The sequence below is a fragment of the Rhinopithecus roxellana genome, chromosome 3, assembly GCF_007565055.1.
Source record: "Rhinopithecus roxellana isolate Shanxi Qingling chromosome 3, ASM756505v1, whole genome shotgun sequence".
NCBI classification, from domain to species: Eukaryota; Metazoa; Chordata; class Mammalia; order Primates; family Cercopithecidae; genus Rhinopithecus; species Rhinopithecus roxellana.
The window spans coordinates 114,335,770-114,353,642 of NC_044551.1; the positions used below are offsets into that span (position 1 = coordinate 114,335,770).

Here is a 17,873-nt window from a genome sequence, read left to right on the forward strand (position 1 = left end):
AAGGAGAGTAAAAATGCAAAACAATTCCACAGGTGGGAAAATTTCCATTATTATAAGAAAAATTTAACGTTTCAGTTAAGATAACTGTAGCATCTAAAAAAATTCATCAAGAAGCCTTCTGAAATGATTTGGAAAATAGGTACATAAAGAGAGATGGAGCAATCTTACTCCATGCAACCAAGAACACCTTCAACAAATAGACAGTCTCTAAGACCTCAGAGTATGAACTTGAGAATTTACTTTATTACTGTCTAACCTACAAGACACTCAACAACTTTTATTATTAATATTGCTATTGTGTTATATCAGCAGTACTAGAGTTAGAAGAAAGCATGGGCAGGACAGATGAGAGCACTAAGTGTTTAAGAGGCAATTGTTTAGGCAAAATACAAATGCATCTCTTGTGACCCATTTGTTATTTGGAAATTTACTACATTGAGTTCCATTAATGAGTATCTGCATGTGAAAATAACTTCTATAAAATTTACCTATTTTGATAGAGATATAGTAGAACAAATATAGCAAAATGTTAATTGACTAATCATGATGGTGTGTGTATTGATTAGCTCATTTTCATGCTGCTTATACCGATATACCTGAGACTGGGTAATTTACCAAGAAAGAGATTTAATGGCCTCACAGTTTCATGTGGCTGGGGAGGGCTCACAATCATGGCAGAAGGCAAAAGGCATGTCTTACATGGAGGCAGATAAGAGAAGAGAGAATCAAGCAAAAGGGGTTTCTCCTTATAAAACCACCAGATCTTGTGAGAATTATTCACTAAACAAGAACAGTAAGAGAGAAACTGCCTTCATGATTTAATTATTTCCCATTGGGTCCCTCCCACAACATGTGGGAATGATGAGATTCAATAAGAGATTTGGGTAGGGACACAGCCAAACCATATCAGTGGGTTTTCACTGCAGAATTCTTTAACTTTATTTGAATATTACAGCAGTTCATAATAAAATTTTTGAAAAATTAACCTGAGCTATAAGTGTATATACACACACACACGTATACATACACATGTATGTGTTTGTATATATATAAACAATCCATCCATATATGTGTGAGTATATATGTATATATATTTATGTGTGTAAAATATATATATATATATATATATATATATATATATATATATATATTTATGTTGTATAAACAATTCAACTCTATCTGGTTCCATAAGTTTCCTTTGATACTCATGTGAATTCCAGTCAGTTTAGAAGATAATTATGCAGGGAGAAAAAGTTGCTTTCTTACTATAGGAAACTTAAACTTTGTCTCTTTTGATGCCATAAAATTGCTTGTTTGTTTAAAAGAAACCATTTATTATTTTCAAACTTCTCCTTCTGCTAAGTAACTTGAAGAGAAAATCAAACACAATCCAGAACCACTAAATCTGAAAGTCTTAGAATTGGAAGTAATTGGAAAAATGGTCTAGTTCATCTCTCCTCCCAAAGTTGAAATTTTCTTTAGAATTCTAAAATATTTATCCTGAACTTCCTTATACTATTTCTGCTCTTTGTAACTAAACAGTTCAAATGATATCTTTCTTCTCCATAGTGATGCCCTTGAGAAGATGCAGCCAATGACCGTAACACTCCTGAGCTTGTGCTTTTCTGAGCTTACATTTCCTACTGCCATAAATCTACTTCATGCTTTATGGTCTCCAGACCTCACATTATCAAAGTTATCTTTTGGACATGCTCCAACTGATTCAAGGTTCTCTTATTTAGAGAAACCAATCTTGAAGACAATTTTCCAATGTCTAATAACATTGAGCTTGTGACCAACTAAAAATCCCAAGGTGATTTTCCCATGAGCTGCTGTTTGACGTAATAACTTGAAGCAACAATGCCTATTGTGTAATGTTATTTCTTAAACATGAGCTCTACTGTCTCCTGTTACCTCATAAAAATGCGTTACTTGTCATCATTCATCTTCATGAATACTGTATGCATTCATTACTACTAATGACAAATATTCAATGCATTTTTACTTGCTTTTAAAAGATAATTTAAGGTAAATAATTGACACATAAATCACTTGAAAGTTTCTCTTGTGGCCATATAAACGTGGAGAACAAATAATACTAACTAAAAATAAGCCATCCCTTAACAATAAAAAAGTGAACACCGAATTTACCACTTTCCCAGATGGGTTTCATCATTTTAATTTTCTTCTGGAAGGAAGATATCTAATACACAGATATTAAAGTTTGAATATTTATGGGAGTTGGGGCATGGATGGAGCTAATTTTGAAAATGACAGTTTATTCAAGAAGCAATACCTTCCAGTTTGCGAAACTTACTCTGTAATTTATGAAAGACAGTGACAGTGTTTGCCAGTTAGGGTGAAGAATTTTTCCAATATATAACATGGTGGTAGTGAGCATGGTTTCTTTGAAGAGCACCTACTGCAGAGTTAGGCTTAACTCCACCCAACAGCCAAGTCTGAAACAACTGGCGGTACCATGAGGGCTTTCATTTTCTCTCTCTTCATGCTCCTGGCCATGTTCTCAGGTAAGAAAGTCACAGTCAATAGCTTTCCTTCCAAATCTCAAAGCAAAGAATTAAAAATGTTAAGTGATTTAGCAATACATTGTCAAAATATTTAAAAATAGGCAATCCATTAAACAGAGAAATGGAAGAAGGTAAATTTCCAACAAAATAAATGTAGATCCGGAGTCATAAAAACAGTGACTGAATGAAATAAGAGTGAATAGTTTGGTGTGGCTGAAGAGAAACAGATACAAGGGAATAGGAAAGGCAAGACATTAGACTGGAAAGATGAATTTAGACTAAGGGACTTATGAGTTTGTGAATGTTCAAGTTCATAATTTGTAAGGAAATGGTTTTGTGATATGATCCTGGGTTGCATGTTAAATAATAATGTGTTCAAATCCTGATTCTTTTTCCCATCCATGTGATTCGAGAAAACTTGTTTAACTTACTTGAATCTCAATTTTCTCATTTGTAAAATGGAAATTATTATTCTTTCCTATAGGGTTGTTTCAGGAACTATACAGATAATAGCTTTAGTTACCATTACTTGTGTTTTCTTAGGTACTTGACTCTCAACTTACTTTTCTCTATTCCTTACCTCAGTAAAGTTAGGTGATTTTCAGACATGTAAATTTCTAGCTTTGAGATGTAAATTTCTCAAGGTAATAAACAACACAGTTAATATGTTTCTCAAAACAAAAATTACGATAATGAAGCTGATTCTAATTTATCCCCAAATCATTAAGCTCCCACTTGACCATCTTTCTTATACCTAGTGAAATGAAATAATAAAAGTAAAGGGCCTCAGACCCCCCTCTTCTTATATGTGTAACATCAAAATAGTGGTTCTCTTCTCATTGGAAAAACTTCAAAGCTGTTTCAGAGTTTTGAGTACAAGAGTGATAATATTCATCTTGTTAAGAAATATCCGTCTTGTGGTAATATTAAAAATGAATTACATGTAAGAAAAGTTGTACAGTAATGCCACTGAGGAGCTGCTGAAGTAACAGAGCCAAGAAAAAAAAAAGGAGAGTTAAGTCATAGAATTAGAGAAAAGAGGAGAGCAATAGGGGTGTGTGTGTGTGTGTGTGTGTGTGTGTGTGTGTGTGTGTGTGTGTAAGGGGGAAAAACAGATATTCAGATAAAATTCCTTTATAGAACATATATTTCATATTTCATGATGGCAAGTACTAGAACTACTGTGACCTTCAGTGCCTTGCTAAGTGCTAGAAAGTATTTTGTGATGGAAGAAAGTGTATTAACTAATACCAGATTCAATGATTATATAGATTGGAAGATGAAGAAGAGAGATGAACCAGAAAAGCAATGCTAAGCACAACCTAGAGTTTGTAAAATCAGAAGGGAAGAAATGCAAACTAAAACAAAGCTGAAGATACTTATTTTCCAAGGTTTTAGCTTAAAAAATAGATGGTAAAACCACATTATAATATCTTAATTGCCTCTTATTACTCAAAAATTTACCCCTAGTTTTTATTTCATAAATTTACGTATCTATGTAAGAAATGACGTATTATTAGGATTTTCATTGATTCATTATTTACAATAGCAAAAGAGGGAAATAAACTACCTGTTTATTACCAGAACACTGGTTAAGTAAATTATGGTAAACCCATAAAATAGGATACTATGCAACCAGTGAGGGGAAATAAATAAACATGCTCTATATGTATTGATGTAGCAAAACCATCATTATACTGATTGTCCTTGGAGAAAACAAGGAGTAGAACTCTGTGTAGAGTGTACCACCAATTGTGTGGATAATTATATTCATATATGTTTGTAAATACATAGGATATCCATCAAATAATTCACAAAAACCTGTAAATGTGATGGTGTCTTAGGCACGTTACTTTTACCATTTCCTAGGAAATAGGAAATAATTATGTCCTAGGTAGGAAATTATTTTTGTGGGGCATTTGGAGTGGGGGGTGCAGACTGGAAAGAAAAGGAGAGTAATTTTAAACTGTTTACTCTTTGCATCTTTAGGATTTGGCTCCATTTACTTGTGTCACCCGTTAAAAAAAACTGGAAATCATTAATAAAAATATGCTGCCAACTTTTTTTTCCTATTTCATCCATATATCTACTTTAATTGATTTCTACTTGGTGTTAGTAACTGTTAATGAGCAATGTTTTATTCCTAGAACTGAAAGAATCCATACATGTACTCATGTCTCAGCTAAAGAAAATTATTTTTTCTCATTAATTTCTCTGGTTGAATCTTACGTTTCTTATGTACCTCCTCCTCCAGGAAGAAGAAAGGATTCCATACTCTCTGCTTCCTTGATTAGTAGACTATTGTCTAGTTTACTCCTCACTTGATAGCATTGATCATTCTACTAGAATATAAAGTCCTACTTATTTGCCCAACTACTAGACTTCTCAGCTTCATGTGGGCAGGGCCATGAATATCTTGTTCATTCCTAGCTCTTTCTAAGGTTCTTTCATAATAACGAATTCTTTAAATTCATATTTTTTGTTAAATTGAATGAATGTCTAAGTTATACCCACAAACCATATCCACACTGTGCAACAGTTTAGTTAAGCAGGTTGCTAACTACTAAGTTTCTGTGTCTTGACTAGGACCTTAATCACCTGCAGTAGTATACCATAGCATGCTCAGTGCATGAGCATTATAATTGATTATCATTTGACTTTACTTAAATTGACTTGAAGGTACAAATGTACATATTTATGGAAATGTAAAGCAGAGCAATTGAAAATTCAAGTGAGACCCTAAGTATACATCTGAAATAATCAACATCGGAATGATTTAAAAATGCATAGATTGAAAAAACTACCAAGAAAGCCTATGCAGAAAACAAAATGTAAGCCTAATTAAAACCTTTAAGAGAACCCCACATTAGGAAAGTGAATAAAGAAAGAGGAATTTTCAAGCAAGAAGGAAAGGATGAGAAAAATAACACTTCTGCCAAAAAAAAAAAAAAAAAAAAAAAAAGGATAAGAAGCATAGACCTAATGCATTACTTTTATACTTAGCTCTAAAGTCACTCCATTTGTTTATTTATTGTTTTTTAGATCCTGCTTACTTTGGAATATAATCTGAAAAAACATAAAACATATACACATACACACAATTATATATATTTCATTAGGGCATAGGTGGGCTTCCCAAATAAGTTGGAGAAGCAATAAAACAGGTTTTAACAAATAATCGTGATATTTACCATTCTCTTAAGTAGTTTGACCAAAACAGAAAGAAGAAATATAACTACCAGAGAGAGCGTCATTGATCCTAGGCCTTTTGTTGGAAATGGTGAACATAAAGCTGATTGAAAAAACATGTTCTGAAGGAGAAAGAAAACATCTGTTTTGGGGATGGAAATGGAAAGAAAGATGGCTACAGATAGCATGTATAGAGATTGAAGAGTGAAGAATAAAGTGGGGCTCACGTCTGACAGCCTTTTCCTGTCTGGAAAGTTGATGGCGTCACCTTTAAAGTGAAGCTGGAAAATTAGAAATAAAATACTTGATGTGAAAAAATAAGTTTATAATGAGCATTGAGCAGAGCCAGTTTGATTAATCAGAAAACCACTTAAAGGAATTGGAGTAGAATGAAGGCTCAATTCAAATAATTCAGACTTTATGATTTAGAAATGGGGCAAGTTGGATTGATCCTCTAATTTTTGAAATCCATGTAGTACAGTAAAGAAAAAAAAAAAGGAACCCAAATATTCAGGATATGAGGAAGAATAAGAAGATTTTATCTTGGGGTTTGGTTAAAAAACAAGAAAACATTAAAAACATACTATATCTTGGACAAATGTTGATTTAAAATTATTTAATGTAAATAACTTTATTTTCATTCTTTCTGGTTGTGTTATTATTCCAGCATCTTCAACCCAGATTTCAAACACCACTGTTTTCAAACTAGAAGAGAATTCAGAACCTGCACTTATTCTGGAGAAAAAAAATGAAGCTAACCATCTAGGAGGACAAAGGGATTCTAATGAGCAAGGAGGTAGTTATACACAAGGAAATCCGGAAACATTTAGTCTTCAAGGACAACCAGGATATTTTAACAAGCTAGAGAAACCAAGAAACTTTAAGCCAGGGAGAGCAGGAGTTTTAAACCAGCCTGAGATTTTAAAGAATTCAGGAAAATCTAACCAAAAAGGGAATCCAGAATCTTCTAATATGCAGGAAAAATCAGGATCTTCTAGCCAACTAGGGAAACCAGGGTTTTCTACCCAACAGGGAAATCCAGGGTCATCTGGCCAACAAGGGAAACCAGGGTCATTTAGCCGGAAAGTGATGGTGGGGTCATCTAGCCAACAGGGGAAGCCAGGATCATCTAGCCAACAAGGGAATCTAGGGTCATCTACCCAGAAAGGGAATTTAGGATCTTCTAGCCTACAAGGGCATCTGGGTTTATCTAGCCATCAAGAGAAGCCAGAATCATCTGACCAGCAAGGGAAGCCAGGGTCATCTAGCCAACAGGGAAATCTAGGATCTTCTAGCCAACAAGGAAATCCAGGGTCTTCTAGCCAACAGGGGAAGCCAGGGTCGTCTAACCAACAAGGAAATCTAGGATCTTCTGGCCAACAGGGGAAGCCAGGATCTTCTAGCCAACAGGGGAAGCCAGGGGCATCTAGTCAACAAGGGAAGCCAGGGTCATCTAGCCAACAAGGAAATCTACATTTATCTAGCCAACAAGGGAATCAAGGACCTTCTAGCAAACAGGGGAAGGCAGGGTTATCCAGACATCAAGGAAATCTAGGATTATCTAGCCAGCAAGGGAATATAGGATCTTCTAGCCAACAGGGAAAGCCAGAGTCTTCTAGCCAACAAGGGAATCTAGGGTCATCTAGTCATCAAGGGAAGCCAGGGGCATCTAGTCAACAAGGGAAGCCAGGGGCATCTAGTCAACAAGGGAAGCCAGGGGCATCTAGCCAGCAAGGAGATCTAGAATCTTCTAAGCATCAGGGGAAGCCAGGGTCATCTAACCAGCAAGGAGATCTGGGATCTTGTAGGCATCAGGGGAAACCAGGGTCATCTAGCCAACAAAGAAAATTGAGGTCACTTTACAACCAACGACAAAGAAAAAATATCGACAACACTTTCGATGGCAATATAATGGACTTTCAGGTTAGTGTTAATAACTTCTTTTTCTCAGTCAACTTGACCCAGCAATTCTCTTTTCCAAGACTTAAAATGCTTTAAAAACCACAATGTGTTAACGAAAAATCACTTGCAATGACACTGATTAAACAAAATGAGAAGAACTTTAGAGCTGATTATTTTCATGCATAACACTTATGATTATTAATGAATGTACTGCCCTTCTATTCTATCTTTCATTTCCCTCTATTATTTTCCACTCAAACCTCTCTACCTATACTAGAGAAACTCAGATCCTCATCAACTGAGCACGCAACTTTGCCAAGTTTAGTTTTCATATCCATTTTTATCCCATCTATAATCTACAAATCACTGAAGTAATATTCCTAAATCAAAAATCCTCTCTGATATTTTAGACCCCTACTTGAAATTCCCCAGTGGCTTCATACTACCTAGAAGACGTAATTTAAACTCCTAAACACAGAATTTACAGATTTTCATGATTACACTGCATACTGTTTAGCCTCATTTCATGTCACTGTTGCTCACACACCACCCATGTCATACAGAGCCCTTTGATTTTCCACTCATGTATTCCTAATACTAATGATTTCTTCTATTGTTAAACACATCTTATTGCTTTGTCATTTAGTGTCTATTTATTCAGCTAGATAATGAACTTCTTGAAGAAAGTACCATTTATTTTCAAACCTGTAACCCCAGAACTTAGAATAAGTGTGGCATATAGTAAGTTCTCCTGAATTGCATGTTAGATGGATAGATACATGCCTGTTACTTGGAAGCCACCATTTCAAATAGGTGAACAGCTATCTGATGCACATGTCTCCTGTATTCCCTTCTGAGTCCTGCTGTGCTTTTACTTTCACTTGCCTGCCTCTCTTCCAACAATCAGCCTCCTAATTTATTTAATAATTGCTTTGAATACTCCATTTGATACTCACATTCAAAACCGTTTTCTAGAACACTTTCTCTAACTTATCATCTTAATGGAAACTTTATTTTTTTACCTCATAAATTTTCATCCCTCACAAGCCTTCCAGACGAAAGTCATTTGTTCTCTTAGTTATTGTCACTTGGCTGGCATGAAGTAGCAATCTCTCAGAGACACTCCCTACCATTCAGATCTTAATGCCATCACCAGCAGGTCTCTGAGTTTTTAGGATGTCACTTAAAATTTTGTAATTTTGTATTTATTCTAAAATAGGAGAAATAACCATGTCCAGTTAACAGAGTAAGTGTGAAATAAATTGATCTTCATGAAAGGGTTGTATGATTTGGAAAATATGGAGGCATTTTTTATCTTCCTGTAACATCTCAACTCTGAGAATACCACATCCTCTAGCAAAAATGTCTCATCATTCTCATTAATGTCTCTGTTCTCATCTGCTAGTCAAAGCTTACTTATATTCACAGGCTTCTGCCGTTTAGCTCACATCCAAAGAAAATGCATCAGGAATTATTTAAATGAATCCTGCATAATCCTACTTCCTATATAATTTTTTGTTCATGGATATACCAAAAAAAGGGAATCAACAAATTATGACTGTATGTGTTTTGTATTTGCTTGTATGACTTTTCCCTGACAATTGTTTTTCCATGTAGAGGAAGAATTGCCTCCAGAAAATTAAAATAGAGGCAGTCTGACTTACAGTAAGAGCAGGCAACTTGGAGTAGATAACAGAGTTTGAATCACATCTTGGACATTTGATCTACCCATAATTTTAAGCTTGCCACTTAAATCCATTATGCCTTTATGCGTGCAGGTATAAAATAGGACAAAATATACTCTTTTTAAATTTTTGTAATTTTTTAATGCTTTGAAGGTACATGGTAGGTATATATATTTATGGGTTACACAAGGTATTTTGATACAGCCATGCAATGTGTAATAATCACATCAAGGTAAATGGGGTATCCATCTTCTCAAGCATTTATCCTCTGTGTTACAATCCAACTATACTCTTTTAGTTATTTTAAAACGTCCAGTTCAATTACTTTTGACTAGAATCACCCTGTAGTACTAGTGAATGCTAGGTCTTATTCATTCTATATTTTATACTTACTAACCATCTTCACTTCCCTTCCTCTCCCAGCTACACTTCCCAGCTTCTAGTAAACATCCTTCTACTGTCTGTCTCCATGAGTTCAATTAAAAAAATAGTTCCCACAGATAAGTGAGAACATGTGAAGTTTGTCTTTCTGTGTTTGGCTTGTTTCACTTAACTTAATAGCCTCCAGGTCCACCCATGTTATGCTAATGACAGGATCTCATTCTTTTTTATGGCTGAGTAGTACTCCACTGTGTATATGTATCACATTTTCTTTATGCATTCATTTCTTGATGGAAACTTAAGTTGCTTCCAAATATTGGCTATTGTGAATAGTGCTGCCACAAACATGGGAGTGGAGATATCTCTTAAATATACTGACTTCCTTTCTTTTGGATATATGCCTAGGAGTGGGATTACTAGATCGTAAGTTACCTCTATTTTTAGTTTTTGAGGAACATCCAAACTATTCTCCATGCGTTTATATTAATTTACATTCTTAACAACAGTGTACAAGGATTCGCTTTCCTCCACATTCTCGCCAGAATTTTTTACTGCTTGACTTTTGAAAAAGAGCCATTTTAACTGGGAAGATGTATCATTGCAGTTTGTATTTGCATTTCTCTGATAATTAATGATGCTTAGCACCTTTACATATACTTGTATTTATACTTTTGAAAAATATCTACTTATATTTATTCTTTGGAAAAATATCTATACAGATTTTTTTGCCCATTTTTTAATTGAGTTACTAGAATTTTTACTGTAGATTTTTTGAGCTCCTTACAATATTCTGGTTATTAAGCCCTTACCAGGTGAGTAGTTTGCAAATATTTTCTTTCATTCTGTGGGTGTCTTTTCACTTCATTGATTGTTTCCTTTGCTGTGCAGAAGTTTCTCAGCCTGATGTGGTCCATTGGTCCATTTTTGCTATGGTTGTCTGTGTTAGGCATTACTCAAGAAATCTTTGCCAGTCCAATGCCCAAGAGAGTTTCACCAAAGTTTTCTTGTAGTAGTTTCATAGTTTGAGGTCTTAGATTTAAGTCTTTAATCCATTTTGAGTTGATTTTGGTATACGGTGAGAGGTAGGATTGTAGTTTCATTTTTCTGTATATAGATATCCAGTTTTCCCAGCATTGTTTATTGAAGACTGTCCTTTTCCCAGTGTATGTTCTTGGCACCTTTGCCAAAAATGGGTTCACTGTGGACATACGGATTTATCTCTGGGTTCTCTATTGTGTTCCACTGATTTATGTATCTGCTTTTATAACAGTACCATGCCATTTTGGTTACTATAGCTCTATAGCATAATTTGAACTCAGGTAATGTGATTCCCCAAGTTCTCTTTTTTGTTTTGTTTTCTTTTGCTTATAATAGCTTTGGTTATTCTGGGTACATTTTGTTTCCATATAAATTTTAGCATTGTTTTTTCTATCTCTGTGAAGAATGTCATTGGGATTTTGACAGGGATTGCATTGAATCTGTAGATTGTTTTGGGTAGTATAGACATTTTAACAACATTGATTCTTCCAATCCATGAACATAAAATGCCTTTCCATTTTTTAGTGTCTGCTTTAATTTCTGCACCAATGTTTTATAGTTTTTATTATGAGATCTTTCACTTCGTTGGCTAAGTTAATACCTATGTATTTAATTTAATTTGTAACTAAGGTCAATTGAATTACTTTCTTGATTTCTTTTTCAGATTGTTCACTATTGGCATGTAAAATCCTAATTTTTCTGTGTTGATTTCCTTTCCTGCAACTTTACTGAATTTGTTTATCAGTTCAAATAGTTTTTTTGGTGGAGTCTTTAGGTTTTTCCAAACATAAGATCAGATTACCTGCAAACAAGGATAATTTGGCTTCTTTCTTTCCAATTTGGATGCCCTTTATGTCTCTCTTGTCTGATTGCACCAGGAGGACTTACAGTACTGTGTTGAATACAAGTTGTGAAAGTGTGCATCCTTGTTGTGTTCCCAATCTTGGAGGAAAGGGTTTTGGTTTTTCCTCATTTAGTTTAACACTAGCTGTGAGTCTGTTGTACACCGCCTTTATTTTGTTGAGGTATAATCTTTCTATATCCAGATTTCTAAGGCTTTTTATCATAAAAGGATGTTGAATTTTATCAAATGCTTTTTCAGCATTAATTGAAATGATCATGTAGTTTTTGTTCTTTATTTTGTTAACATGACACATCACATTAATTAATTTGTGTATGTTGAAGCATCCTTGCACCCCTAGGATAAATCCCAGTTGGTCATGATGAATGATCTTTCTAATGTGTTGTTGAATTTGGTTTGCTAGTATTTTGTTGAGAATTTTTGCATCAATATTTATCAGATCCATTGGGCTATTGTTTTCTTTTTCTGATGTCACTTTGTCTGGTTTTGGTTTCAAGATAATACTGGCCTCGTAGGATTGGAAGTATTCCCTTCTCTATTTTTCAGAATAGTTTGAGTAGAAATTATATTAGATCATCATTAATTGTTTGATAGAAATAAGCAGTGAAGCCATCAGATACTGAGCTTTTCTTTACTGAGTGACTTTTTCATATGGCTTAATCTCGTTACTTGTTATTTATCTGTTCAGGTTTTAAATATCCTCATGGTTCAAGTTGAGGTTGTATATGTCTAGGAGTTTGTCCATTTCTTCTAGATTTTCCAATTTATTTGCATATAGCTGCTTATAGTGGTCACTAATGATCCTTTGAGTTTCTGCAGTATTGTTGTAATGCCTCATCGTTCATCTCTAATTTTATTTATTTTTGAACTTCTCTCTGTTTTTCTTAGTCTGGCTAACAGTTTGTCTATTTTGTTTAACTTTTCAAAAAAATAAACCTTACGCTTCATTGATCTTTTACGTTGTTTTCTTCATTTCTAATTCATTTATTTCTGCTTTGATCTTTACTATTTCTTTTCTTCTACTAATTTTGGATCTGGTTTGCTCTTGCTTTTCTAGTTCTTCAAGATGCATCATTGGGTTATTTACTTGAAGGCTTTCTTCTTTTTTGATGTAGGTCCTTATAGCTACAAACTTACCTCTTAGTACTGCTTTTACGGTATCCCATAGGTTTTGGCATGTTGTGTTTCCATTATCACTTGTTTCAAGAAAATTTTTAATTTTATTTTTAATTTTTTCATGGACTCACTGGTTACTCAGGTATATTTTATTTAATTTCCATGTGTTTGGATAGTTTTCAAAATTCATTTTATTAATGATTTCTAGTTTTATTACATTGTGGTCAGAGAAGATGCTTAACATTATTGCAACATTTTTTGAATATTTTAAGACTTTCTTTGTGAGCTAACATATGGTCTATCCTTGAGAATAATTTATCTGCTGAGGAGAACAGTGTGCATTCTGCAGCCATTGAATGAAATGTTTTGTAAATATTTATTAGGTCCATCAGTTCTGTAGTGTAGATTAAATACAATATTTCTTCTTGTGCCTTCTGTATGGAAGATCTGTCTAATGCTGAAAGCATGGTGTTAAGTCTCCAGCTATTATTGTATTGGGATCTCTCTCTCTTTGGCTCTAATAATATTTTCTTTGTATATCTGTGTTTTCCAGTGTTGAGTAAATATATACTTACAATTGTTATATGTCCTTACTGAATTGACACCTTTATCATTATAAAGTGGCCTTTTCTCTTTTTATAGCTTTTATATTGAAATTTATTCTGTCTAACTACTCCTGCTCTTTTGTGGTTTCCATTGGCATGGCATGAGGTATTATTCTTCATCCCTTTGTTTTCTGTCTATGTGTATCTTTACAGATGAAGTTGTACTTATTCTTTTTCTTCTTTTTCTCTTTCTTTTTTTGGGGGGATGGGAGGACAAACTCTCACTGTGTAGCACAGGCTGGAGTGTAGCGGCAAAATCTCAGATCACTGAAACCTCTGCCTCCCAGGTTCAAGTGATTCTTCTCCCTCAGCCTTCCAAGTAGTTGGGATTACAGGTGTATGCCACCATGCCCAGCTAATTCTTGTACTTTTAGTAGAGATGGGGTTTCACCGTGTTGGCCAGGCTGGTCTAGAACTCCTGACCTCAAGAGATCCACCTGCCTCAGCCTCCCAAAGTGCCAGGATTACAGGCATGAGACACCACACATGGCCTGAAGTGTGTTTCTTGTAGGCAACAGAGCATTGGAAGTGTGTGTGTGTGTGAGAGAGAGAGAGAGAGAGGAGAGAATGAGAGAGAGAATGAGAGAGAGAGAGAGAGGGAGAGAAAGACAGAGAGAGAGCGTTTCACTCTGTTGCCCAGGCTGGTGTGCAGTGGTGTGATCTCAGCTCATTGCAGCCTCTGCCTCCCAGGTTCAAGCGATTCTCCTGCCTAAGCCTCTGGAGTAGAGTAGCTGGGATAACAGGTGTGCACCACTAAGCCTAGTTAATTTTTGTATATTTAGTAGAGATGATGTTTCGCTATGTTGACCAGGCTGGTCTTGAACTCCTGACCTCAAGTGATCTACCTGTCTTAGCCTCCCAAAGTGCTGGGATTACAGGCTTGAGCCACTATACCCAGCCTCTGGATATCATGAAAAGTCATTATAGTTATTATTTTTGATTGGTTCATCATTTAGTCTCTCTTCTTAAGATAAGAGTAGTCTATATACCACAATTATGGTGTTATAATATTCTATGTTTTCCTGTGCATTTACTATTACCAGTGAGTTTTTTATCTGCAGATGATTTCTTATTGCTCATTCACAGCCTTTTCTTTCTGATTGAAGTGTTCCCTTTAGCATTTCTTATAACACAGGTCTGATATGATAAAATCCCTCAGCTTTTGTTTGTCTCATAAAATCTTTATTTCTCCTGCCTGTTTGGAGGATATGTTTCCTAGATTTACTATTCTAGGGTTAAAGTTATTTTTTTTTCTTCAGTATGTTAATTAGATCATGCTACTCTCTCCTAGCATGTATGGTTTCCACAGAAAATCTGCAGCCAGACATACGGGAGATCCACTGTTATGTTGTTTGTTTCTTTTCTCTCACTGCTTTTAGGATTCTTTCTTTATCCTTGGTATTTGAAAGTTTAATTATTAAATGACTTGAGGTTATCTTTGGGTTAAATCTGCCTGGTTTTCTATAACTTTCTTGTACTTGAATGTTGATAACTTCCTCTATGTTTGGAAAGTTCTTTTATTATCTCTTTGAATAAATTTTCTATTCTTATATCTTTCTCTGCCTTCTCTTTAAGGACAATAACTTTTAGAATTACCCTTTTGAGGCTATTTTCTAGATCTGTAGGCATGCTTCATTGTGTTTTATTATTTTTTTCTTCTCTGTGTATTTTCAAATAGCCTGTCTTCAAGCTCACTAATTTTTTCTTTTACTTGATCACTTCTGTTATTAAAAGACTCTGATGTATTCTTTGATATGCCAATTGTATTTTTCAGCTCCAGAATTTCCCCTTGATTCTTTTCAATTATTTCAATCTGTTTGTTAAATTTATCTGATAAAATTCTGAATTCCTTCTCTGTGTTATCTTGAATGTCTTTGAGTTTTCTCAAAAGAGCTATTTTGAATTACCTGCCCAAAAGGTCTCTGTTTCTCCAGAATTGGTCCCTGGTGCCTCTCCCTTGGCCCCTGGTTCATTTGGTGAGGCATGATTTCCTAAGTGGTCCTGATGTTTCTGCATGTTCGTTGTTATCTGAGCATTGAAGAGTTAAGCATTTATTGTAGTTTTTGCATTTTGGGCTCGTTTCTGCCCATCCTTCTTGGGCAGGCTTTCCAGATATACGAAAGAACTGAGTGCTGTGATCTTGTGATCTAAGCTGTATTTGCGTTAGGGGGCACCCCAATCCCAGTAGCACTGTGTTTCTTGCAGACACATAGAGGTACCGCCTTGATCATCTTGGATAACATCCAGAAGAATTATCTGGATTACAAGGCAGAGATTCTTATTTTCTTCTCTCACTTTCTTACAAGCAAATAGTCTCTCTCTATATTCTGACCTGCCTAGAACTGGGCATGGGGTGACACAATTATCTCAGTGGCCACCATCAGTAGCTAGGTCAGTCCTGAAGACAGTACAGCACTGGGTCTCACCACTGTAACACTGCTGGGCTACTATGTATGTTTTCTCAGGCCCTGGAACTCTATAATCAGCAGATGGCAAAGCCTGCCAGGCTTGCATCCTTCTCTAGAGGGTGGTGAACTGCCCCAGTCCCTGGGCTAGTTCAGAGAGAGGTGCCATCCAGGAGCCACAGACTGGATTCAAAAAGTCAACCAGGTGTTCTATTGTGCTGCAGCTGAGCTGGCACGCAAACCACAAGATGCAGTTTTTAACACTCTTCCCCCTCCTTTCCACAGGCAGAGGAGTCTCACCCTGTGGTCACCACCATCTAAGGCCCATGGGGAATACTGGTTACCACCGATGTTACCTTAAGGTCCAAGCACTTCTTAGTCAGCTTGTGGTGATTGCTGCCTGGCCTTAGACCTATCCTTCAAGGGACTTGTCTCTGCTCTTACCCAGGGCAGGTCCAGAAATGCCATTCAAGAACCAAGGCCTATAATTAGGGACCCTAAGAGCCTGCTTGGTGGTCTATGCCCCTGTGGCTAAGCTGGTACCTACGGTGCAAAACAAAGCCCTATTTACTCTTCCTTCCACTTTTCTCAAGCAGAAAGAGTCTCTTCCAATAGTCATCACAGCTGGGATTGTATCAAGTCTCATCTGAAGCCATCAAGTCTCAGAGTCTCACTCAAGGCCCTTGGTGTACTACTTGGGAATTGCTGCTGATTATTCGGGGCCCAAGGGTTCTTTATCAGCAGGTGATGGGTCCTGAAAGGACTGGATCCTTCCCTTCAAGGCAGAAAGCTCCCTCCTGGCTTAGGGTGTGTCATCTGGGAGCTAGTGTCTGGAAAGGGGCCTCATGACTCTAACTGGTGCCCTCTCCTATTGTTGCTGAGCTGGTATCCAAGATGCATAACATCTTAGATATCTTTACTCTTCCCTGTCTTCTCCTCAAGTGAAAAGAAGAGGTCTCTTTTGGAGCTGAGAGCCTTTTAGCCTGGAGTTGGGGGAGGGATGGTGCAAGCACTCCCTTAGTCACCCTGGCTGTCTCAGGTCATGTGCCCCCCAAGTCCACTGGTTCTGAGCTCTGTTAAGCAGTAAGACTCACCTAGGATTTGCAGTCCTTGAGGTCTAGACTGTTTTTCAAATTTATGTAGAGCCCCAGAGCACGTTAGCCCATGGTAGCAAGGCTTGCCAGAGCTCAAGTTCTGACTGCTGAGATGGGCAATTCTCCTTTGGCTAGGTGTGATTTAACTGCTCCCTCCGTGGGTGGGCATCATCTGAGTTCAACTCAGTTTTGCCTTCTGCTGTGACAGGGCAGCACTGATTTCAGTGCAATGTCTCACAATTGCTGTGCTCTCTTTCTCCCAAGTACACAGATTCGCTGTCCATGCCATGCTGCCTCTGCAACGGGATGAGAGACGGGTGGCATCAGCAATTCCAGACTGTCTTTCCTCACCTTTTTAGTGTCTCTTTCAGTGATGAAGTTCAAACTAGATACTGTGAGAGCTCACCTGATTTTTGGTTCTTACCTAGATGCTACTTTTGTGTAGATAGTTGTTAAATTGGTGTCCTTGTTGGCGTGGGGAGGAAGATCAGTGGAATCTTCTCTTTGCTATCTTGCTCCACCAAAAAATACCCCTTTTCCAGTTCTGTTGTAAGAATTAAATACAAGAATCAATAAAATAATTGGTTGATTACAATGCTTAATAATTAGTGCATAATGAATGTTTTTATTATAATATCTGAATTAAATTAATTACCCTACTCCTACCTAATAATCTTTCACATTTCTACAGACTGGCAGTGCCAGCAGCAAAAAGTCAATTAGAAAAACAAAATGTCAATCTGTCTACAAACCAGTCTGTGGTTCTGATGGAAAAACCTATGGTAACCACTGCATACTTAAAGAAGCAAAGTGGTAAGAAGGTTTTATATCTGTTTATATGAGGAAGTGCTATTCTGTTTCACAGGGAAAAAAAGATGATTGCTCTTCATTTCTCTGTATTTTTCTCTTAATAGTACCAAGGCTATTATTTGCCCAAAGAAAACTAAAAGATACTTAAATTAAACCTTGAACAGTAAATTCAGTCAATTCCTGGAAGAATGTGGTTTATTCAGTTATTAAAGTAGAAGTAAGTTTACTTTTGAGTAATTTATTTAGCAAATATTTATT

General features: G+C 36.1%; 1 protein-coding gene across 1 annotated transcript; it reads left to right on the forward strand.

Annotated features, from left to right (window-relative positions):
• The first annotated feature begins 2,457 nt into the window (after positions 1-2,457).
• On the forward strand, positions 2,458-17,622 carry MARCOL (MARCO like). Its single transcript, XM_030926673.1, has 4 exons — positions 2,458-2,528; positions 6,385-6,976; positions 7,040-7,640; positions 17,497-17,622. Exons 1-4 carry the CDS (start codon positions 2,480-2,482, stop codon positions 17,620-17,622), a joined length of 1,368 nt encoding a protein of 455 aa, XP_030782533.1. The 5' UTR covers positions 2,458-2,479.
• The last annotated feature ends 251 nt before the right edge of the window (positions 17,623-17,873 follow it).